Genomic DNA, 24,326 nt, shown 5'->3' on the forward strand with positions numbered 1-24,326 from the left:
GCTTCTTCCAGCTCAGCGTTTCTCATGATGTACTCTGCATATAAGTTAAATAAGCAGGGTGACAATAGACGTACTCCTTTCCCAGTTTGGAACCAGTCAGTTGTTCCATGTCCAGTTCTAACTGTTGCTTCTTGACCTGCATTCAGATTTCTTAGGAGGCAGGTCAGGTGGTCTGGTATTCCCATCTGTTTAGGAATTTTCCAGAGTTTGTTGTGATCCACACAAAGGCTTTGGCGTAGTCAATAAAGCAGATGGTTTTTTTTGGAACTCTCTTTTTGATGATCCAACAGATGTTGGCAATCATCTGCCTTTTCTAAAACCAGCTTGAACATCTGGAAGTTCACGGTTCATATACTGTTGAAGCCTGGCTTGGAGAATTTTGAGCATTGCTTTGCCAGCATGTGAGATGAGTGCAATTGTGTGGTAGTTTGAGCATTCTTTGGCATTGCCTTTCTTTGGGATTGGAATGAAAACTGACCTTTTCCAGTCCTGTGGCCACTGCTGAGTTTTCCAAATGTGCTGGCATACTGAATGCAAAAGTTACATGAAAGTATACTAGGTATGCTCATCAATCAAGTTTTTATGACTGCGTCATTTTAATTCTGTATTCAGTATTCCTATTAAAAACCTATTGGTTTATGTCCTAGATCTACATCTGTGCCTGCCTATATATGTTTTCTTCTAACACCTGAAGCCTATACTCTTGCTTGTGTTTTGGTAGATTTGTTTCCTCATTCATTCATTCATTCCCTCATCCACTCATTCAGTAAATATTCAGTAAGTATCAGCTGTATGCCAGCTTCTGTGCTGAGTGCTGAGGATACAGCAGGGACGCAGAGAACCAAGGTCTTGCCCTTACTGAGCTCATCTTTTTTTAGCTGGGAGACAGACAGACAGGTATGCAACATTATTGTAAACTGAGAAATAAACTGAATGGCGTGTAAGTTAAGGAAGGAGTTGGTTTAGGTAGCGCTGTCTCTGAGGAGCTGACATTTGAGGTAATAACTGAAGAATGAGAAAGCAGGCACCTGTAAGGAAAGCAGAGCTGGTGGACAAGTGTTCCATCACAGGGATGAGCAAGTGCAAAGACCTGAGGGGCTGCTGTAAATGTTGAAACTCACTGGGCTCAGATACAAAAGACGGGCTGGAGGGTCGAGCAGGGTTTCCTGGACTCTTGGGAGGGGTTTTAGTTTTACTATAAGGGCAATGGAAAATTACGGAACTTTAAGCAAGGGTGTGATATCATTTGATCTATGTGTTATTAAAGTCACTGTAGCTGCTTTTTAGAGAATGAACTGAAGAAGGTTAAAAATCTATTGCAGTGGTCCACTTGAGAGATGATGATAGCTTGGACTTCTTGCCTTATCAGCCAGGGGATGAACCCGTCTGCCATGGAAACTGAGTATTAAGAGAGCTTCCCAACGTTTTTCTGTAGTATGCCAGACCTACAGACTGGTGCATATTAGAAAGGTCCCTGCCTCCTTCCCTTCAGGGAATTCAGTGTCTCTTCATTTTTCAAGATATAAGACTACTTCCCAGGTGGTGCAGTGGTAAAGATTCCACCTGCCAGTGCAGGAGATGTGGGTTGGGAAGACCCCCTGGAGAAGGAAATGGCAGCCCACTCCAGTACTCTTGCCTGGAGAATCCCGTGGACAGAGGATTCTGATGGGCTACAGTCCACGGGGTCACAAAGAGTCTGACATGACTGACCACACACACACACTATAGTAAGCAGTTCCTGATATAAGCTCCTCACCATCAGTAAGCAAGACACCCAGGTTCAAGCCTTCCTGACTCAGCTTGTCTGTGGTGCAACTTTGAAAATAAAGGTTTCCTCAACATTTATAAAACATTAATGCTATATAAATAATGGAGCAGGTTTGCTTGAGGTGTCTTAAAACACCTTTGTATGACATTTCCTTGCTAATTAATAAGAAATCACAGGTGCCCTTAAATTTATCTCTGTCAGCTTGACATAAGTCTTAGAAAATCTGTGCACCTACTGTTGAAAATACAATCACTGTACACCAGAAGGTTATTATTATTATTGTTATTTTTGCTTGCTTAAAGCAGCTGAGTCGTTTCAGAATGTCCTGAGCCTGGTGTCTCACTTGAGACTTACTGAGCATAGTTGGGTATGAATGTCGTGAGAAAGACTGGAACTAAATTTAGAGCCTGTGCAGGCTGCCTTTCCTGGGAATCTTGCCACATTTTTTCCGCTTCTCAATTATCTTTAAGTAAACAACAGTTAGTGACTGATGCTGAAATATATCGTTAGTATAAATATGCTTATTACAAGTTTCTGATTATTTATTACTTTTCATTTAAAGCCACCAGAATGAGCCAACTGTTTTAAGTCTTTCATTTATTTTGCTTTGTTTTTGTTTCGGGTTTTAACTGATTGGGGTATTTTTTTCTTTTAATGGTAGTAAGTGAACACTTCAGACCATTTGTATAAAACATGAGTCAATTGAATATTATTTTACTATTAGTGTAAATAATATTACTATTAGTAATACTACTATTGAGGTAATATTAATAATATGGATATAAACTTGTCCTCTGGTAAGGAAAGTCTGAAAGTGTGTTTCATATAAGAAAAACATTTTTTATCATCAGCTAAGTTCTTACTACTTAACAGTGACTATATGTAAGAAATACCATTGCTTAGCTGTTTCTGGCATGGGCTCATGCTTATTACTGATGAACCGCAGCTTACAGTCTTTAAGCGTGTTTGAAAATGGTCAAGGTTCCATTGCTGCTGTATCACAGTCAACAGAGCAAGTGAAAGAATTAGGGACCGAATGTGTCCTCTGTAAACTGCAAAGCTTTACGTGATCATCTCTCAAAATAAATCCTGACCTTGGGATAAATATGACTAATTTGAAGAAAAACAGCAAAATTAACAGAATCACATTTTTTAGATAGATGAAAACCTTGTTGTTGTTTAGTTGCTAAGTCATGTCCAACTCTTTTGCTGCCCCGTGGACTCTAGCCCCGCGTGGATTTCTCAGGCAGGAATACTGGAGTGGGTTGTCATTTTCTTCTCCAGGGTATATTCCTGACCCAGGAATTGAACCTACAGCTGCATTGGCAAGTGGATTCTTTACCACTGAACCACCAGGGAAGCCCCTGATGGAAGCTTAGAAAATACCTAATCCAGTCCCCTACGATTCTACAGGTGGAAGAAACATGGCCCAGAGTAAATTGCAGCCTACAGAAATTTACACTGCAGGTTAAATAGTTAAAATCCTTTTGTTGTAAACTCATCACTCTGGGTTTCTGTACTGCTTTCCTTTCCTTAAGAAAAAATACAGTAGCATAGTATGATGAAACCAAATGAACTTTCTCCAGTTACCTTATAGTCAGGCTGCTTTGTTTAACTGTTAAAAATACATATCAATATATATACACATGCATACCCTTCAAGGAAGGAAAAGATTCATACTTTTAAATGACTGCTAATAACAGCAGGATTATTGATAGCAAATATATTGATATGAACCCATCAGCCCCCCCCATCCCCCCATTAGAGATTCAGAAGCAAAGTAAGAGTTCTCAAAGAAGAAAAAAGATAGATAAAATGCTGGGAAAGCCTGCAGCCAAGAGCTAAGCCAATTAAGATTTCCAGCACAGAAAACCACAGGGTCCTCCTGAGGACCGTCATCCCAGGCCCAGTAAAGACACCCTGACAGCTGAGTCACTAACCAGCAATGGGAGGGGCTAGCTGGAACTAGGAAGCAGTATCTGCCATCTCTCTGTAGGTAACCAACTTTGTTCCCTGTGATTGAAACGGTGCAGGGGAGCATTTCCTCTCGCTCTCCTAAGATGCTTCTTGTGCCTTCGAAGGACTGTCCTTCTTTCTCTTTAGGCACATTTGTTGTTTAGTCACTAAGTCATCTCCAACTCTTCTGCAGACCACAGGGAATCTTTCTGACGCAGGGATTGAACCTGTGTTTCTTGAATCTTGTGCACTGGCAAGCCGATTCTTTACCACTGAGCCACCTGGGAAGCCTAGCTTTTTTAATAGAAAATTCAAACTCTTTTAAATTCAGCTCTTTTAAGTTGAAAGCATTCTGACCTGTTTTAGGTTGCACATTCCTGCCATCCACTTCACCATTCAGCCCCTCAGCCCTTGTAAACCCTGAAGGTCCTCTCTTCTTAGATGTGAATTAGACATTCATTTAGAAAAGAAATACCTTTTTTCTTTATTATGTATTTATACTCATTGCCCTAGTTTGACTTTAGAGTTTTTAATACTCACTTGTCTATCACACATTTTTCCTTCTGGTCATCATTTTATTTCATAAAGACTGTCCAGTGAAATTGAGATTGTATCATTTAGCCTACTCCATTTAAAGTGACCACTTAAACTTTTCAGATTTTGATTCTGCTTCACTTTTCCAGTATACTTTTCAGTATAAACTGGACCACTAAACTAAAATAATGCAGTGTAAATTTTTCTCTTTGCAGAGTGTTCGACCTACACCACAAAATGATGCTATCACTGTACACTTTAAACCAATTACATTAAAAGCTTCAGAAAGTAAATATACCAAGGTAGCAAGTATTAGTTTTGATGGTAAGTATTTAACTTTTTCTAATAGAGTGGTCTTATTTTGATAACTTAGACGACATCTGTGTTGACATCTTAATATAAAAACCCAGGCCATTTTACAGTTAGATTTTATAATACTAGTCAGATTGGTTTTTCTTGTAATCATGAACTCTTATTTGATTGTTTCTTGAAAGTAAATATTATAATTTCATAAACCTGAATTAGTATTAGCAAATACATTAGGATTGCAATTAAATTTTTGTTAATCTAGGCTCTTTCATATACATATTTATTAAGCTTTGTCTTAATTATGAAGTCATTAATTTTTGTAATTGAGTGATACATATTTGAATTTCAGAAGCACATTTGAATTTTAGAGCAGAAGTGAAGTATTTTCTATAACATTTCCATATTTTGGCTTTTATAAACAAGGCAGGCAGTCCCATCTAAATTAAAATGACAACCTTTATCATAGAATTGTCAAGTTAGATAACAGTTATTTCAAGCATGTATGTTGTGTATTTTGACTTCTGAAATGTTAACTCAGCCTTTAGCTTGTTTTAATAGCATGTTTTTATTCAGTTCTGCCTACTTAATTAGGAGATGTACTGCATTTACTATCATAAAATGTTTTGAGTAGTAACTTAATGGCTGTCTAAATGTGTGATTAAATTTAATAAAAGCTGAAACTCCAAATGGGGCTTTTCTCATAATGGCCTAGCCAAGTGAGGAGCCCTGAAGCTTGAGCTTTGGCCTCATGATAAAGCCATCTTTGCTCATAATCCACATTTTATAGCTAAGCTTCTCATCAGGAGAGAATGTTTGGCCACTGCGGACCCCCCTGAGTGGGGCCCAATGTCTGTGAGGCGTCTGCGCTCACTCCTCTCACATGGAAGGCCTGGAGCAGCTGCACACTTGGCTGCCAACACAGCATTCATCCTACGAGCTCAGAGAAAACGCCTGAAGAAATTGAGATTATACACATGGCGCACTTTCAAAAACCAGCTGTCAAAAAATAATCAGTATTGCAGAAGGCCTGATGGCACAGATATTTCCGCATGTGTGATGAGTGGTCTTCTGTGTTGCTAAGACACCAGCCATGACCGCCAGTTACCAGTGTCAGTATCAGCAGGTACATTGTCTTCCCTTACTGAGAAAGAGTTTCTGGCCCTCAGAGCAGACAGGTCTGGTAGGTCCAAGAAGGCAGGGCGCACGCTAGGGCAGTGCAGCGGTGCTCCTGTGCTGACAGCTGGTAGCTGCTCCCACAGGGAAATGGACGTCAGGAGTGGCACTTCTTCTGAGGTCACAGAGTCTAAAATAAGTGTTTCTTAAAGAGACTATGTAAAATTTAGCACAGAGACAAGAGAAGGCATCTTTTAAAGTAAGTGCTACATTTCTTAAAAGTGCTTTTTATTTATTTACTATAAAAACTGGCAGATTTATTCTGCAAGGGCCCATTTTTCAAGAAGCTCAAGGTGAAGGTGGGAGAGGAGAGGTTTCCTCCGCTTCTCCTCCCCCTCATCTTTGAAAGTAGTTTTCATTATCATGGAGAAATCCCTCCACTTCCCACTTGCTCCCTCCTCCCCCACCATCACCCCTAGATTACAATACAAATGGTTTTACCACTGAGATTCCTGTGAAAATCATCCATCAAGAAATGCACTTTTTACTTAACTTTGAAAATGTTCAGGGGGAATTCCCTGGCGGTCCAGTGGTTAGGATTCAGCACTTTCACTGCCATAGCCCTGGTTCAGTCCTGGTTGGGAAGCTAAGATTCCACAAGCCCCACAGCACAGCCAAATTAATTAACTAATTATAAAAATAAAAAACATAAACATTTCAGAAGGTGCCATGAATATTCACTCTGCAGTGTTGACTTACCATGTAATCATTTGACTCATGAAGTCATGATTCCTTATGATTTTTAACTGAATCTTCTTGACACTTTGACCACTTCATTTGCTAAAATATAACTTGATAAGGTACTATGAAATGCCTAAATTATGACCCTTGTTATCAGCCTTATGTCAAAATAAAGAACAAAAAAAAAAAAGCATCCAGAAATGGCTGTACAGTAAAAGAAAGAAATGGGGCTTAATGGGAGGTTTAAAAATCTGAATTCACACTGTCTGTACGTAGCCACATACTAGATGTCATATCATTATTTTGTTCCTTTTTTATGCTAAAGTTGGATAACACACATTTGCAGAACCTACATATAAAATTCTTCTCATAAGTGGAAGTGTTCCTGAAGTACTTTAAAGGAGATAAACATAAACAGCGTCTTTATTTGCTTTGAAAGGAACATCTATTGGGTACCCAGATTGAATCCAACTATTTCTGTAATTCCAGAAGGAAAATCAGAAGTGATCCAAAATTTAAAGGTTTTAACTTCATCTGTGAGAACAGTATGATGGCAGGGAGAGTATATATCTCATAACTCTTGGCATTTCTTGCACCAGGCTACTTTATCGGTATTTATAGCAAGATTCTGACCACACAAGAAATGTCATTTCTTAATCAGCTGTGAACCAGCAGTTCTCAATTTGGAGACATTTGGCAACATCTGCAGACACTTTTGGGTAATGCAGCTGATGTCTCGCAGATAGAGGCTGTCTTGACGGCACTGCCCAACATCCCGCAGTACACAGGACAGCCACCCCACCACCCACCGCACCTCCCACCCCGCCAGCAGAGAAATAGCACCAAGGTTGAGAATCCCTGTTGTGTGTAAAGCCAAAACTTATGGTAATAGAGAAATAGCTCAGATTATAGTGTTTTCCCTCCTGAATGGTGTTCACTTGCTAGTTCCTTACCTATTTATCCCATTACAGGAAAATTGAAATATCTTTCCATTTTTGAATGGAAAATGTGATATTTGACTTAAAATGTTGTCACTGTATTCTGTGTGCCAGTTTGAAAGCTCACCGTCTTTTTAAGATTTTGATCCGTCCACGCAGAGTCACCCTCCTTCTCCTCTATGTAAACGCGTTGGTAGTGGAAGGTGGCAGATTATCTTCTGTGCTTCCTTTCAGCATCAAAGGCAAAAAAACCATCTCAGTTTTCTGGGAAAATCACTGTGAAAGCAAAGGAAAAGAGTTATTCTAAACTTGAAATACCTTATCAAGCAGAGGTTTTAGATGGGTGAGTTTCTCTTCTAAATAAACTTTGTAACTTTTTTTTACTAATCAGTAAATTCTGTTTTCCTGCTCTCTGACTTTAGCAGAAGCAGTAGGCAAATTCACATAAACTCCATGGAATGAAGTATTTAAAAAACTTCAGCCGTAAAGGAGAAAAATCTTCTGTATTTTGTTCATTTTTTATTTTATTTTTTTACTTTAAGAAGAAAGTAAATGGGATGATATGATTTGGGCTTAAATGAAATCCTAATGATTCCATAATACAATAGAAAAGTGAATCTGTGATTTTTAAATCACTTGAAGCATTTTGTTTCTGTAATTATTTTTGTAACATGCAAATGACTATAGCTTGTTTATTAAAGTATATTGTCACTTGAAACAAAATCATTTTTATTCTTTTATAAACCTGTTAAACACTGTTCTAAAATTATAGCTTTTTACAAACAGGTAATAATATATGTAGTTCACTTTCTACTTTAACCAGTAATAGTTTCATGGCCAGCTTAGTAGGGACTTGTCTTAACAAAGCTGGTTGCAACTGAATGATAAACATGGTTTTTCTTTTAAATAGCTTAAAACTTTTTTTTGTTAGTACATTCTTGATGTTCATTGTTTGGTCACATATAATGTAGTAGCAAATAGTTCTTTTTATTACACTGTAATGAATTTTCTTTTAAATCATATGGTCAATCACTAAAATATTTATAGTCTGAATCCTCTAACAACAGTCCTTACTGCTAAATGTAAATTATTACTCACCACTAAAGAACTTGCATTATAAATTCACATGTGAAAATGAACATGATTTGTTTCTGTTTTTTTCAAATAGTTATTTGGGATTTGATCACGCTGCAACATTATTTCACATTCGAGACAGTCCTGCTGATCCTGTGGAAAGGCCAATTTACCTTACTAACACTTTCAGCTTTGCGATCCTCATTCATGATGTGTTGCTACCAGAAGAAGCCAAAACAATGTTTAAAGTATGTTTCTGACCCCTCATACTTTGGATTTTACCAGTCTACCAAGCAAATGGTACTGACATGCTTTTTTTCTCTCCCATCATCCCCTAGGTTCACAACTTCAGCAAACCAGTCTTAATTCTTCCCAGCGGATCAGGCTACATTTTTACTCTCTTTTTTATGCCGTCCACATCATCCATGCACATAGATAACAACATTTTACTTATTACCAATGCCTCTAAGTTTCACTTACCTGTGCGGGTATATACAGGTTTTTTAGACGTAAGTATGTTATCTACCTTTTAAAATTTAAACTCCCTCCACATCTTTGTTTTTTTCAGCTACTATTAAGTAGTTTTATTGCAGACACTTAAATTTTGCTGTTTTTTTGTACTTAACAAGTTGTTCTAATTCCTCCCTAGTCTGTGCTTCCAAGATGTTCACCCTCCCAGCAGCCATATCTCCTCATGACACAGTTGACTTCCCTAGCTACACCTCTGTTTAGATCAGGTCTACTCCTCTTGATTTTGCTTTTAAATTGTTACAGTCATGGGCAAGCTAAAAACAAACTAAGCAGAAGGAACATAATAAGCAAAAAAAAATTAAAAAATACTACAGGGCAAGTGAAAGGGAATTATGTAGGGAAGAGGTGACCAAAACTGAAAACACAAGCCTGAAGAGAAGAATCAGATAAGAAAGAGGGAATCTGGTAGAAAGACACAGATGGAATAGTCATCTAAGTAACAGCAGGAAAGGAAACAGAAGTCTTTCTAATATAGAAAATAAGCCAAGCGGGGCGGGGGAAATCCAAGCAAAGCTGTCCTTAGGGTAATCCATGAAAGAAGCTTGGGAAAGAAAGAAAACTGAGGTAAAAGATGAAAAGAAAGCAAAAAGATAGAAGTGTGGTCCTCCAAAAACCTAGCATCAGTAAGAACTTTAGAACCAAAGGGACCTTCGGTATCATACCACTGACACTCCGTCTATATTTCTTCTGCTTAAATGATCACTGGCTTAAAACTGCTTTCATGAACGCGTGAAGTTTGCAGAGACTGGGGACTTTTTGCCTAAATCTCCTGGGCTCCACTTAATCTTACCTAGTACTCAAAATACTTCCATTATACAAAGTTCTTAATTATGTATTATGTACGTGTATATTTACATAAAATGTAGGAACCCTAGTGTACCTTAATACAGTTACTTTTTCTTGAAGTGTTACTGTTACATAAGTGTAACTTTACATCTAATCTAGTTCTTTTCTGTCTTTCCAGTACTTTGTATTACCCCCCAAAATAGAAGAGCGTTTCATAGATTTTGGTATACTGAGTGCGACGGAAGCAAGTAATATTTTATTTGCCATTATAAACAGCAACCCAATTGAGGTAAGAAAAATCTGTTGTTATTCTGAGTCACATGTAGAGATTTTATGCTAGTGCTGCAATAATTGCTTCCATATCTTTCTCTTTTAAGTTGGCTGTAAAAAGCTGGCATATTATAGGAGATGGTTTATCAATAGAACTCGTAGCCACTGAAAGAGGCAATAGAACTACAGTCATCTCAAGCCTTCCAGAGTTTGAAAAATCCTCTCTATCAGACCAGTCATCAGTAAGTAAGCTTTTCTATTGTTTCCTTAAACTTAGGTGTGTGTCTAAATCTCAAGTAGAAGACTATTCCTCATGATATTATTTTTAATATTAATTTATTTATTTGACTGTGCTGGGTCTTAGTGGCAGCATGTGAACTCTTAGCTGTGGCAAGTGGGATCTAGTTCCCTGACCAGGGATCAAACCCAGGCCCCCTGCATTGGGAGCACAGAGTCTTAGCCACTGGATGACCAGGGAGGTCCCTCCTCAGAATATTATGAGGTTCATAACAGCATTGGCTATTTGATGTGGAGAGGACCCCATAGGTAATCTGCTCAGACTCACTCCTTTCATAATAGCACTTGAGACTCGAAGGAGTTAAGAAACAGCACAGTTACCATTAGACAGGAGCAGTTTCCATGGGTGCTCAACGAACTCTGCTCATTCAGTTCTCTAGGCGAAAGAAAGACCCCTGCACGTGAGTAGAAGTTGTTTTCAGTTCTGCAGTGATATTTCTGTTCAGTTCTCTGTATTGACTGGAGGAGAGTATCAGTGAGACAAACATCATTTGTTTGATCTCTGTGTGGCTCTCCTCGTACATTCTTACTCTGTTACGTACGGTTGGTCATAAAAGTACGCGAGACAAGAGCAAGTGAATGTATCAGTCTAGGCCCTCACCACTGCTGAAAAGGAATCTCAGAGTTTAAACTTACTCAGAGCAGAGTTAGTAGGATCACCTGTGCGACTTGGAAGGAACAGAATATAACCTCCTCTGAAGGTTAGGGTACAGCTTCTCATGGCAGTTTTACAGAAGGAAAAGCAGATGTCCTTATGCACAGGGATTGTTGACAAAGACCTTTCCGTGCAACGCCATAGGCCATAAAGATGGATATAAACATTTTGTATGAGAAAGATTCCCCAAAACAGGTTTTTTAGAGAATAATTTGGCAATGTATACCACTCCTGGAACTTCTTCCTGTGGAAGTCATTTAAAGAGCCAGAAGCGGTGAGAATACAGATGTTTGTGATAGCAGTATTAATAATTCCAGATAACCAGAAACAACCAAATGTATAAAGTCGCGATTTTATGATTACATATTAAAACAGATAAGCTGTAAGTAGGATTGTATGTAAAAAATTTGAAAAAGGATTTATGAAAAAGTGGGAAACAGTACTGGATAATGTGTATACTGGATAATGTCTATTTTAATCGCACCTGTGTGGCATTCAAGCTCCATAATCAGATACTGTGATGGATACATGGGTGTTGGGTATTTGCATTTTAATAATTTATAATGTTTTAAATTTGACTCATAAATAAAGTCTCCTTTTAAAACAAAAAAGAATATGCCCATGACAAGTAATATTTGTCACTCCAGCTGAGGTTTTATTTTTAATACAAATAGAATGCTGAAAAAGGATAATAATGAGACCAGCTATTAATGTGTTCATTTCAACAATGAGGTTAAAGTAGATCTAATGTATGTAGATTTAATCCGAGATGGCTGAATTATACTGTTTTTCATAATACAGGATAAATTAATACTCTCAGGACTCCGGATCATTTCCTCCTACAATAGCACATGTTAACACTTATTTAAATTTGAGGGGTCCACTCAGTAACATGGAACCTGCTGGCAACTTTGGGGTTTTAAAATTCACTTTTATATAAAACTATATAAATATAAGAGATGGGCATGTACACACTGCTATATTTAAAGTGGATAACCGCCAAGGGCCTGCTGTAGAGCAAGGGAACTCTGCTCTCTGTTTTGTAGCAGCCTGGCTGGGAGGGGAGTTTGATGAGGATACATGTATGTGCGTGGCTGAGTCCCTTCTCTGTGCACCTGAAACTCTCTCAGCATTGTTAATGGGCTGTACCCCAGTACAAGATAAAAACTTAAAAAGAAACTACATAAATATAAGAACCAAGGGATAGAAAGATGAGATCATTTTTATGAACCCTTCCTTACTTAAAATAGGAAGTTGTAGTGAGTTGCCAGCTTCAAAATAACAACTCCGCAAAATGTAGATTTTTTTTAAGTTTGTAATTTGTAAAGTTTAAGTTGTAAACTTTCAACTGTTGTCCAGCTGTTTTCCAAAAAGCCAAACAGATGAAATAAATTAGCGTCCTATTCCTTATGGAACACACACTGTCAACAACTCTCCATGCTCTTCAGACACATGCTCTGATTGGGGTGGTCAGAGTCACGATGAAAACAGTAGACTTGCACAAAACCAACCTAGAAATGCTTCTGAAGGGGGAAAGTGGGTGCGTTCGGTGCACCCGCATTTGTTATTTGGTGGTCAATGTAAATTCCAGGTAAAGTATAACTACTGCTGACTAAAGGACAACTTCACAAAATGAATTTCACGGTTTTTCGGAAGTTTCTCGATTGAAAAGATTAAGCACCGGAAATATCAGCAGATAGCTTGAGAAAATAAGTGAGATCCACGTTCTACGTTCTGCTTTCTTTCAAAATTGCATTGCTTAACTTTTCCTTCTTTCCTTGATCTTTTGATGTTTTCGTGTGACCCAGTCTCAGTTGATCTGAAGACATGGGTATTAACACGCCAAAACTGAATTCAGAACTGGGAGCAGGACCAGCTTTGCATGTACTTGTGCCCTGGTGTGGCTTCTGAAAGGGGGGGAGGCTGCATCCTGCTGCTGTAGCCTGCGCCCGCTTTGACCATGCAGGTACATGACTGGGGGTGAGGCCCACACACCCCGCCCCCGCAGCTTAGCAGCTGAGAATTCAGCTGCTCCTCGGGGAACCAGCTTTCTCAGTAGCCCATGGAGTAAGTATAATAGGTAAACATCCAGAGATGGGCGTTATTTATTTTGAGATATTTGTACATGATGGTGTGTTAATTCTGTGTTAGCTTGTTAGGATTTTGAATTCCTAACCTGTATGAGTTAACACTGATTTAAAACTGAAGGGTTTTTGTAGCTTTCTTTTCCATTTTAATAGAAAACTTCAATTAGCAAGGCTAATGAGGGATGTACTTTCTACTCCATACAGGTAATACTAGCTTCAGGATACTTTGCAGTGTTCAGAGTCAAACTTACTGCAAAAAAACTGGAAGGAATTCATGATGGGGCTATACAGATCACGACAGACTACGAGGTAAGGAATGTATTTACAGGGATTCAGGTCAGTGGGGTCTTTCTGAAAAAGTCAGTCCTTTTTTTTGTTTTTATAGAAACAGAGAACCAAGTTTATTCAAAAAGTTATAGTTTACCACTTTGATACTTTTAAAAGCTTAAGCTTCTGGGAATAGTTTACAAAATAATGGTTTTCACTAGCTCATAGTTTTCTGATAAAACCTGAATCTCTTGACTAAAAGCAACTTCAGAAAAATGCGTTTGGCACTTTTAGATTTGCTGTTAGAATGGCTTACAAATGGCTGTAGCATTACATGGACCCTGGCTGAAATTCTTGAGGTTAGCTCTCTCTCTTTCTGCGGTCATAAATATCCTGCTGTGTAACATTGCCAAAAAGGAAGATACAATCAGGAAATCATATCTTAATTTGAGTTCGCACAATTATGTTTACATGAGTCATTCTAAGTCAGGAACCAAATGAAAATCAGTGAACTTTTTAAAGACTTTGTGGGATTGACATGTTGCATTCAATGAGATTTTTGAAGGGATGTGTTTCTGCCAAGTCTAAATATTTTTATGTGTTCTTTTAAAGTTCTTGGGAAGTTGAGCACTGCTGAATTCAGCAAGCTACCTTTGTTCTCCTGCCTGTTTTCAGCACAGACAACCCCTGCCCCCCATGAAAGCAGACTCATTCAGAATAAATAGAATTGGTCTTTTAGTAATAAATGATATGTTGGGAATATGTAAAATTAATTATCTCTGAAAGTGAGGAATCGCATTTATCACTTTTGATAAAAATAAGTACATTTCCTTAGCAAAGTATTCTTGTGAGTTCCAAATAGGGTGTGAGTTGAGAAAAACCTGGAATATTCAGCTCGTTTTTTAAAAAAATCAGGTTGACATTAATTTATTGCTACGTACAAAAAAGTAGAGAGCTATGTAGCTTTTAAAAATGCTGGATTTTTCATGCATTGTTTTAAGAGTATAGTTGGACTTTCCTTTTTAAATTAATGATCTGCAAAATCACCCGTATTATGAAAAATCTGTTCTTCATTCCTTCCCCGTTGTTTGGTCTTGTTTACCTTGTTTGCAGTGAACCACTGAGAAGCACATGGAAAGGTATTTCAGTGCATTTTGTGCAGTACATGGATAGATTAAACAGTATCCATGGGTGATTTTAATTTTGCTTACCAGTTGGTTATTGCTCATGTAAGTCCCAAGATTGGTTGTTTTAAATCTCCTAAAATAGTGCAACAACTGCCAGGTCAGTCTAGGACTTACACACTTATTTCTCTGTGGTTTGTTTCTTCCCTCCACAGATCCTAACAATTCCCGTGAAGGCTGTGATCGCAGTGGGTTCTCTGACTTGCTTCCCAAAGCACATGGTTCTTCCACCTTCCTTTCCAGTAAGACAGTTAATTTGTAGATTTGTTAATTATCTTTCTTTCTACTGCGTTTTACTCTGGTTAAACTGTATATAATAAGAGTTAGACTTAATCTCACCACATTCCCTGATAGCTCAGTTGGTAAAGAATCCGCCTACAAATGCAGGAGACCCCGGTTTGATCCTTGGTCAGGAAGATTCACTACAGAAGGAACAGGCTATGCACTCCAGTATTCTTGGGCTTCCCTTGTGGCTCCGCTGGTAAAGAATCCACCTGCAGTGCGGGAGACCTGGGTTCAATCCCTGGATTGGGAAGATCCCCTGGAGAAGGGAAAGGCTACCCACTCCAGTATTCTGACCTGGAGAATTCCATCGGCTATATAGTCCATGGGGTCACAAAGAGTCAGATACAGCCCAGCGACTTTCGCTTTCACTTTTCACCATCATTGATCTCTTTTTACTATGCATTCTCTTAATTTCTTTGTCTTTTAATACCAAATTTTAGACCAGTGGGTCTGATCATTTTAGGCGCTCAGGCTCCTCTGTCCAAGGGATTCTCCAGGCAAGAATACTGGAGTGGGTTGCCATTTCCTCCTCCAGTGAATCTTTCCCCCCCAGGGGCCAGTCTGTTGCATCTCTGGTATTGGCAAGCAGATTAGTTACCACTGGTGCCACCTGGGAAGCCCTGATCGTTTCAGACTTCTCTAAAAATCTAGGAATCAGGCTATAAGATTCTGGTTCTGTATTCAACAAAAAAAAGGAAAAGGTTATAATATGATTCTTATTGATGATTATTTCAATCACATATATATTTTTTAATCTGGCACCCTGGGACTTCCCTGACAGTCCAGTGGTTAAGACTCAATACTCCCAATGCAGGGGCATGCGTTTGATCCCTGGTCAGGGAACATGGTGTGCTCCATGACAAAAAAATAAATCTCTCTATTAAAAAAAAGTAAAATTGGTACCCTGTCACAGGAAGAGATAAGCACGGTCATTGGTAATGTAATGATTTAATCTGTGTGCTTCATTTTAATACGATGCCAGCTAACCTATGTTTTTAAAAGATGTCTAATTTCTCTTTGGCACAGATAGTATTTTTTTTATATAAAGAAAATACTTTTTCTGAGAAAAATCTGATTTTTTTTTTTGTTTCTCGTTTAGCTTTGGATTTTTAGAATTCAGTGATTTTATAATTATTTCATCCTGAATTTGGTAACTTTTAAGGGAGCCTGGCCTTGGTATAAACAAACCTTTCTTAACAAACTGATAGTGACTGTTTCCTTCATTCAAAGCTAGTTCTGCACCTTTGTTATGTGAGCACTTTTACTTTAATTCATTTTTACCTAATTGCAGAGATTTGACCTGCCAGTTTCTCTGTAACAGGCCTTAAAAACAACAATGAAATACATATATTCAGAGGAGGGCCTCTGATTACAGATTTAAAGCTTATCAACTTTTGAATGTTCTAAGGGTCCTTTGAGCTTTGGTCTTCCGTAAATATGTCTGTCTGTTGTAAAGTGTGTGTTCTGAAGAAAATCCAGCCATTTACAAATGAATTTGTTTGTTTTCTTCCTTCAGGGGAAAATAGTTCATCAGAGTTTAAATATTATGAATTCCTTCTCACAGAAGGTAAAGATCCAACAGATACGATCTTTGTCAGAAGATGTGCGTTTTTACTACAAACGATTGCGGGGTAATAAGGAAGACTTGGAGCCAGGGAAAAAATCAAAGGTTTGAACGCATTGTATTTGCAGATTCCCATCTTTTTGTCCTTTGTTATTGTGACCTTCCATGGATTGGGGATTCATGGTTCTCCTGTGCCCCTTTATAGATTGCAAACATTTACTTTGATCCTGGATTGCAGTGCGGGGATCATTGCTATGTCGGCTTGCCTTTTCTGTCCAAATGTAAGTCATCTTACTGTTCTCTCACGCCTTCACTCCCTCCCCAAGGTACTCCCGTTAATGATAGGCTGCTGCTTCTAAAGCCCACCCCTACATCTCGATGCTGTAGAAATCATTTGAGGGGCAGAGTATGTCATACCATTTGTCCCTGTGTTTTAGCTGAACCCAAAGTCCAGCCTGGCATAGCCATGCAGGAAGATGCCTGGGACACTGACTGGGATTTGCATCAAAGCCTGTTCAAGGGATGGATGGGAATAAAGGAAAACTCAGGTCACAGGTAAGCGGTTTTGCTGTATGTAAGTGTTTGAGCTGCCTTTACCAGTTTGAAACATGATTATCTAAAGTTATTCCCGTATTTGGTTATTTTATTTCTCTGTAGTGCCAAAAATGTGCCTAATCTTCAGAAAACCATACTGAAACATCTTGAATGGCCATTGTGATTGTGTATTTCTCAGAAGGACACACACTACCATTTTTGTCTTTATTTCCAGTGCTCTAGATGGAAAGTCACAGAAACTCGACGAAGTTGTCCTTGTGTAGGATGAGTTCTGTGTTGTGCTTAGTGGATCAGTCATGTTCAACTCTGCAACCCCATGGACTGTAGCCTGCCAGGCTCTTCTGTTCATGGGATTCTCTAAACAAGAATACTGGAGTAGGTAGCGATTCCCTTCTCCAGGGAATCTTCCATACCCAGGGACTGACCCTGGGTCTCCTCATGCAGGTGGATTCTTTAGCATCTGAGCCACCAGGAAAGCCCAGCTTCCATAGCAGACAGCTATTTGCATAAGAAAGAGTCTACCTGCCTCTGACCTCTGTTCAAAGCAAGGAAAGACTTTAAAAGTTGAACCTCACCATAGGAGGAGTGTCTCTGCTCCTTATGCAAAGAACTGCCTCCTCCCTTTCGAGTGCTGAATCTGCTAGGGTTCAGGTGGAGAGTGTTCACATTGACAGATCAGTACCATACCTGGATTCAGAAGCAAAGACACATTTATACGTAGCAATTTAGGAATTTGACCTTTCTGTGTACTTCCAAAGACAATTTGACTTGAAAACTGATGAACACTGTTCTTCTCCATTGGCTAATTTGAAATATATTTGTCAGCATCATCAAAATCTTCCAGTTTATTCTAACATAGTATTTTCAAGCCATGAACAGTCAGATCTGCAGGTTTCTGTGTATCTGGACTACCTGCTGTGAAGGGTTTTCTTAAGGCAAAAAGAGAGGTAAATTTTACCTTTAAAATGGTTAAAATTAGTACAAAGAGACTTCTTCTAATGAACTCACTGCTACTGCTGCTGCTGCTAAGTCACTTCAGTCGTGTCCGACTCTGTGCGACCCCATAGACGGCAGCCCACCAGGCTCCCCCGTCCCTGGGATTCTCCAGGCGAGAACACTGGAGTGGGTTGCTGTTTCCTTCTCCAGTGCATGAAAGTGAAAAGTGAAAGTGAAGTCGCGCAGTCCTGTCCGACTCTTAGTGACCCCGTGGACTGCAGCCTACCAGGCTCCTCCATCCATGGGATTTTCCAGGCAAGAGTACTGGAGTGGGGTGCCATTACCTTCTCCATTAAGAGAACACTAATTCAGACACTCCTTGGCTCTCCAGTTTCCATGATAGACATGGAATATAGGTCGCCTCTGTATTTTAACACCCAGTTATGAATAAATGACTGGTAGTGCTGCCCTTGGCTCACCTGCCAAGGAACCTCTTCACCTCCCAACCACCGAAACCCCTGCCTTTGTCTCTGTGAGCCTAGTGTTCCCCACTGAAGACCCAGGCTCCCGGCCTGCCCTGAGCTACCAGGTCACAGCTGCATAGTGAACGTGGCATTCTCCCCACTCCTGCCTCTGTGTTAACTTGTCAACAGGCATATCACAGAAAATTCAGTACCAGTATTCTTATAAAACTGGTACTCTCACCAACATTATGGTACCATAATTCAGTGCTCTTACAGTATAAAATAGGCTTCAGTGTTTAGCCCCCTCTGTAGTACTGTTTCCATAGGGAATGTGTTCTGAGTTCTAAACAGCTGGTTTATAAACACTTCTAAGTAGAGAAATAGTCAGATGAGGTCCTGAATATTGCTTCATATATATGTCTACACAAAACCCTCATATATATTATCGTTTCAACTGACATCTTCATTGCAGAGTAAGACTTTGTGGGTTTTTTTCTCAAGTGGGAAAGGAGCCATATGCCAAGCAGTGTGCTGCCTTCTCATTAGTTCAACTGAAATATTTAGCTGCTGTTGGTATCTAGATCTTTCCACTAAACATGCAGGATCTTTAGGATCCCCATTATATCCTGTCATCTGGATATGCCTGGCTGGTCACTTGCACATTCAGTATGGAAACAGTGCAGGTGATCGGTGATAGATGGTTTGCTCTCTGTGCCGAAATAGAGACCTCTTCATATGTGTCTGTGAAAACAGAGTAGAATGTTAGGAGCAGGTAAACCTGTGTTTATTCAAGGCCAGAATAAAATTTCTCAAGTACACAAGCCTAATAGAATCGCCTGTATTGAGAAAACTCAGGCATTTCCATTTGATACAGTGACTTACAAATTGTGTCTTCTAGATTGAGCGCTACGTTTGAAGTAAATACAGACCTTCAGAAAAACATCCTGTCAAAAGTTTCCGCCGAGCTCTCCTGGCCATCCCTCCTCAGCTCCCCCCGGCTCGTGAGGTTTCCCCTCACTAATACAAACTGCTCTTCAGTGAGTATCCAGAGTGCCATGGGCCTTTGGAAATGTGTCATAGTGTGATGAAGTATCTGCTCTTCTTTCTAATGGGGCAGATCTTTCACTTACCACCTCTTTATTTTGTTTAAGGAAGAAGAGATTATGTTAGAAAACCCTGCAGATGTTCCCGTCTATATTCAGTTTATCCCCCTGGCTTTATATTCCAGCCCTTCCATCTTTATAGATAAGTTAATATCAAGGTAAGCATTACTTCATATCATCAAAATGTTTCCATGTGAACAGTGAATGATCATTTACACATTTAAAACTTGGTTGTTGTTCAGTTGCTAAGTCTTTCGGACTCTTTGTGACCGCATGGACTACAGGTATATTATTGTCTATAAAGTAGAAACGTCAGGATGTTCTTAAATTAATGATTACACAGGATTGACTCCTTTGTGGCCACAGCACTCTGGATTGTCTGTATCCCACAGAAGGTGTTCTGGAGTCTCACGAGCATTTACCTCCAAATCTTTTGTCTGATAGAAAGTTGTCAGTGTTGTTCAGTCACTAACTCGTGTCTGACTTTTTGCAACCCCATGAACAGCAGCACACCAGGCTTCCCTGTCCTTCACTATTACCAGAGTTTGCTCAAACTCACGTCCATTGAGTTGGTGATGCCATCCAGCCATCTCATCCTCTGTCTCCTGCTTCTCCTGCCCTCAATCTTTCCAGACATCAGGGTCTTTTCTACTGAGTTGGCTCTTTGCATTGGGTGGCCAAAGTATTGGAGCTTTATTGCAGCTCATAAACAGTAGATTTGCTTAGAGAAATCTTGCATCTATAATTGAAGTTGAGAGAACGTTCTAGGGAAAGAACGAGATATTACATTAAGCATCTGGAAGAGCTTCCAGTTTAAGACAAGAAGGAATCATGTAGAACTCCTTCCTACAACAATATAAAGAGGAAGCAGGTGGAGCCTTTCAAAATATTTTAGTTTTAAAACTGAAGAATCAACTGTAAGTTGTAGCTGCTTTTTGAAGGCTGTTAATCTGATAATATTGATCTCAAAATCTGCTGAAAGGTAAACACAGTCTTGGTAATTATTCTGCAGCCGCTTTAACTATGATGCTATTCACAAAGAATTATGTGTGTTTTTTAATTTCAGGTTTAACTTAAGTAAGGTGGCAAAGATCGATTTAAGAACACAAGAATTCCAAGTCTTCAGAAACAGTGTAAGTATTCAAACTTCATACGATTGCAAAGAAGTAATTTTATGATATGACCGATGCAATGTGGAAGGAAAACATTGACCATCCTTAAACTGCCTGAAAGGCAGGTTACTGAAGAAGTTCTGAAGAGTCCAGTAATTCTTCTAGAGGCATAAAGTCCAGGAGGAGTGGGTGGGATTTAGACCACCAGGAGGCATGCTGTGTAGAAGGTCCTCTTTGTGGGCATTAAACGTTAAGCCCATAATAATGGCTGCCAGGACCTCTGAGAGGATGCCAGTGAGGTGTACAGACTAATGCCTGATTGCTTCTTATTAAGCCTCAAATATTGAGCTTGGTCATTTAAATTTTTACTTTGGAAACTTTGTAATAAAACTGTAAACTCCGTGAAGGCCAGACCCATGGCTGGCTGTATTCATACTTAGCACAGTAGCACTTACAGTTTTCCCTCAACAGATGCTTTTGAACTGCTGAGTGCATACACAGGCTGGTTTGTTCTAGGACCAGATAGTCTCTGTCACGCAGGCCAGGCTGAGCAGCCACTAACCCACCCATGATTATGTAGGAACTTAGAACTTCCTCGTGTCAGTCAGGAATCGGCACTCGGAACTAACGCCGCTTGCGAGTCAGCCCAAGTCCCTTGGCCTTTGTGCGCTTCCTCCTGCCCAGCTCGTCTCGTCCAGCCTGGACAGCCTGTGCACGCGGCCCCGCTGGCTGTGAGCTCCCCCGGGTCCAGCCCCCTGATTTCCCTGACTCCTCACTCACACCCATGTTAACTTTGGCTTCTGTTTTGTTTTCCATGTGTGGTGCCTTGTTTCCCAAATCCGGGTATAGGCTCCTAGAGGACTTGTCTTCTGCTTATCTTAGTTTTTCTCACATTTATAAAACGAAAGGTGTTGAATGAATAAGAGTGAGAGTCTAGTTAATCTTCCACCATCTGAGTGACTTTGATGGAAACAGTCGTCTGCCCCTCCCTTCTCTCCTCGCTGTGGGCCCTCGCCGTGCACAGGTCCCAGTCTGTCAAGGAGCTGTGACTTGGCTGCTTCCCATTTGGAGCAAGGGAGGTCGGCCTCTGGGGCCATCATGCCTGTGTACCTCCTAGCTTGGTCACCTCACCAAGTGTGTCAGCCTTTCCAAACTTGAGCCTCTGTTGCAATGTGAACTTAATAATCTGGATGTTACAGGGGTTTTTAACAGATAAACCAACATGGAAGCCCTTAGATGAGTCGCTTGGCAAATAGGAAGCCCTTGGGGAATGTGGACTGCATGAGTCAGCCTGGGCTCACAGGCGAGAATGGAAGGTTTTCAGCATTCCCCAAGTACCTAGTGCGTGTCAGCATCATGTGGGGCGCATTCACGCTTGTAATTTCACATAACCATTACAGCAGACTGGCTGAGCTGTCACTAACCACCCTAAGAGATCAGTACTTCACATGGTCTGCTGGTGGCGGAGGAACGGAGCTCAGGGAGAGGAAGTGGCTTGGCCGAGTTCATACCTGCGACGGCTGGCAGGGCCAAGTTCACATGTAGCGCCCCCAGAGTCAGGGAGCCCTTGCCCAGGCTTCTTTGGCACATGGGCGTTGCTGGTTAGGAATCACTGACTGCTCTCCAGCCACATGTTCTATGGTTTTTGAAGTATTTGTGTTCTTTCCCATAATTTTATGTTTTAATCTATAAAACATATATTAGCCAGACCTTTATCGGATACTTTTTATAGATCTATTTTTAAGTCAGTCTTATATAAGAAAGTTATTTTTCTAAGTAATTTTCAATTTTTTTTTCTGCTGAGTAATAGGTAGAACACTAGGCTGAAATTTAGAGTTTCATATTCTAATCCATGCCATTCTCTTAGAATCATTTTTATTTTCTTTGTTTCCATCCATAAAGATACCATAAAATAATGCCATAAAAATAATAAGTTCAGGGTTATCCAAATATCTAGATATTATCCAGATATCTAAATGATAATATCTGGAAAGTTCAGTAACCACAAATTCCGTTCACTCTGCTTTTATAAGGAGAGAAAATACACATAAGAAGTAAATGACCTAGAATTTGCGTTTCTTATCTTACCAAATCTTTGGTGGTACCTGTAAGATGTAGGTACTATAAGAGGTAGGAAGATGAATGAGAATGCCCTAGATCCCAGAAATTTATTCTAAATAAGAAATTCTGGAGGAGGTCTTTGGGTCAGCTTCAAATAAATTCTCTCACAGTTCTCTACGGTGCTGTAAAACTGTGGATCTAAAATTATTTGATCTCAAGATTCCTTTACAGTCTGAAAAATAATTTAGGACTTCTGCTTTATCTCAGTTTTTAAAAATTATTAAGGACTCCAGAGAGGTTTTTTGTTTGTGCGGGTAATATCCGTCAGTATTGACCGTATTAGAAATGAAAACTGAGATCCTTAAAATAGTGATTTAATTCATTTAAAATAATGATAAGCCCATTCTGTTCGATAGATAATATAAAAACAAAAAAACGGTTTTGCAATAAGAACAGATCGTTTTACATTTTTACAGAGCTCTTCAGTGGCTCTCAGACTTAATATACAGATAGATTCTCATGTCTGCTTCTGCATTCAGCCTCTTATGATATGTTGTTTTGGTTGAAGTATATGATAAAGATCTGACCTGACCTGACCTGACACATTCATGTAATTGCAGAAAGGATGTCTTAATTGTCTTTTTAGCTACCATAACACTATATACACCAATCATTTGGGACATATTGGTTCACTAACATATGCAGAGCTTCCAAATGTTGATACAATTCACTCTGAAGTATGCAAAAGATCATGTTCATCCCTATAACTGTGAATCTCATCAGGGAATTCTTTAACTGTTGGGAAGCTCTCAAGTTCACAAGGCCAAAATTCTAAATTACCCTCAAACAGTCGAATTTTACCATTGGCGACAAATGCTTCAGTTGCTTTCCTTAAAGGAACAGATGGACTTCATTTTTATGAAAACGTCTGCTAATTACTCCAGTCTGAATAGTCATATATTGACTCTCAGTCATTTTTCAAATAGAAATGGAGCCCCTTGAGGAAGGAGCTAGTTCTCTTGGCATCTCAAACAATAACTCTTCCAGACAGCATGGTTCAGCATGCTGCAGGGGGCGCTGCAGGCATACTTTGTTCTATCACACAGTATTAAAAAACCTCATGCTCAAGGGTTGAGATTTAAGATTAATATTTATTATGAATCAGTCACAGGTTTTGGCTTTTGTTTTTGTTAGCTGTAAGTACCTGGCAGTGAAACCGTGGCTACCAGGGAGGTTTGATAAGGCTACCTTGCTTCTAGCTAAAGGGTCAGCAATTTTACTTACCCACCATTGCTTTTGCGTTTGCTGGTCATCAGTGCCAATGTTAACACAGTGAAAAGGCAAAGAAGTTTGGTCTGTGTTGTGAAAGTAGTTTTGACACGCCTAAAGAGACCTCTCAGATCCCCAAGGGACTACGCATCCCTCTTCACGAACCACCACTATGAAAATTACTGAGTGTTAGCCCAGAGGTATCACAAAATCCTAAAGTATTTTCCATGTCATCAGAATTTGTTTGTTGGGAATATAGGTATAGTGTATAATGTGTTTGTCAGTTACTCAGAACAGTTTATTTAAAGGGAACCTATTCACCAACCATTTGGGAGCAGTTAGAACATTGTTGTCCTAGTAGACATTGACAGAGAAGAATTTTCGATGCAGGAAAAAAATAGCCACCTCAGAAGAGAGAGTTGAAAAGTAGTGTGCTTCACAGAGTTTATTAGCTATGAAATTATGTC

The 24,326-nt window shown here is 39.5% G+C and overlaps 1 protein-coding gene across 1 annotated transcript in view; it reads left to right on the forward strand.

Moving 5' to 3' along the window:
- TMEM131 (transmembrane protein 131) overlaps positions 1-24,326 on the forward strand; it is a 178,213-nt gene that overhangs the window by 128,241 nt on the left and 25,646 nt on the right. Inside the window, exons 12-25 of the mRNA XM_069583900.1 lie at positions 4,474-4,582; positions 7,594-7,702; positions 8,528-8,681; positions 8,772-8,942; positions 9,929-10,039; positions 10,128-10,262; positions 13,264-13,368; positions 14,666-14,752; positions 16,312-16,464; positions 16,565-16,640; positions 16,797-16,914; positions 19,213-19,351; positions 19,466-19,575; positions 20,484-20,550. Of these exons, the coding sequence (XP_069440001.1) occupies positions 4,474-4,582; positions 7,594-7,702; positions 8,528-8,681; positions 8,772-8,942; positions 9,929-10,039; positions 10,128-10,262; positions 13,264-13,368; positions 14,666-14,752; positions 16,312-16,464; positions 16,565-16,640; positions 16,797-16,914; positions 19,213-19,351; positions 19,466-19,575; positions 20,484-20,550 (1,644 nt within the window). The remainder of the gene's footprint in view (positions 1-4,473; positions 4,583-7,593; positions 7,703-8,527; positions 8,682-8,771; positions 8,943-9,928; positions 10,040-10,127; positions 10,263-13,263; positions 13,369-14,665; positions 14,753-16,311; positions 16,465-16,564; positions 16,641-16,796; positions 16,915-19,212; positions 19,352-19,465; positions 19,576-20,483; positions 20,551-24,326) is intronic.

The sequence above is a fragment of the Ovis canadensis genome, chromosome 3 (assembly GCF_042477335.2).
Source record: "Ovis canadensis isolate MfBH-ARS-UI-01 breed Bighorn chromosome 3, ARS-UI_OviCan_v2, whole genome shotgun sequence".
Classification (NCBI taxonomy): domain Eukaryota; kingdom Metazoa; phylum Chordata; class Mammalia; order Artiodactyla; family Bovidae; genus Ovis; species Ovis canadensis.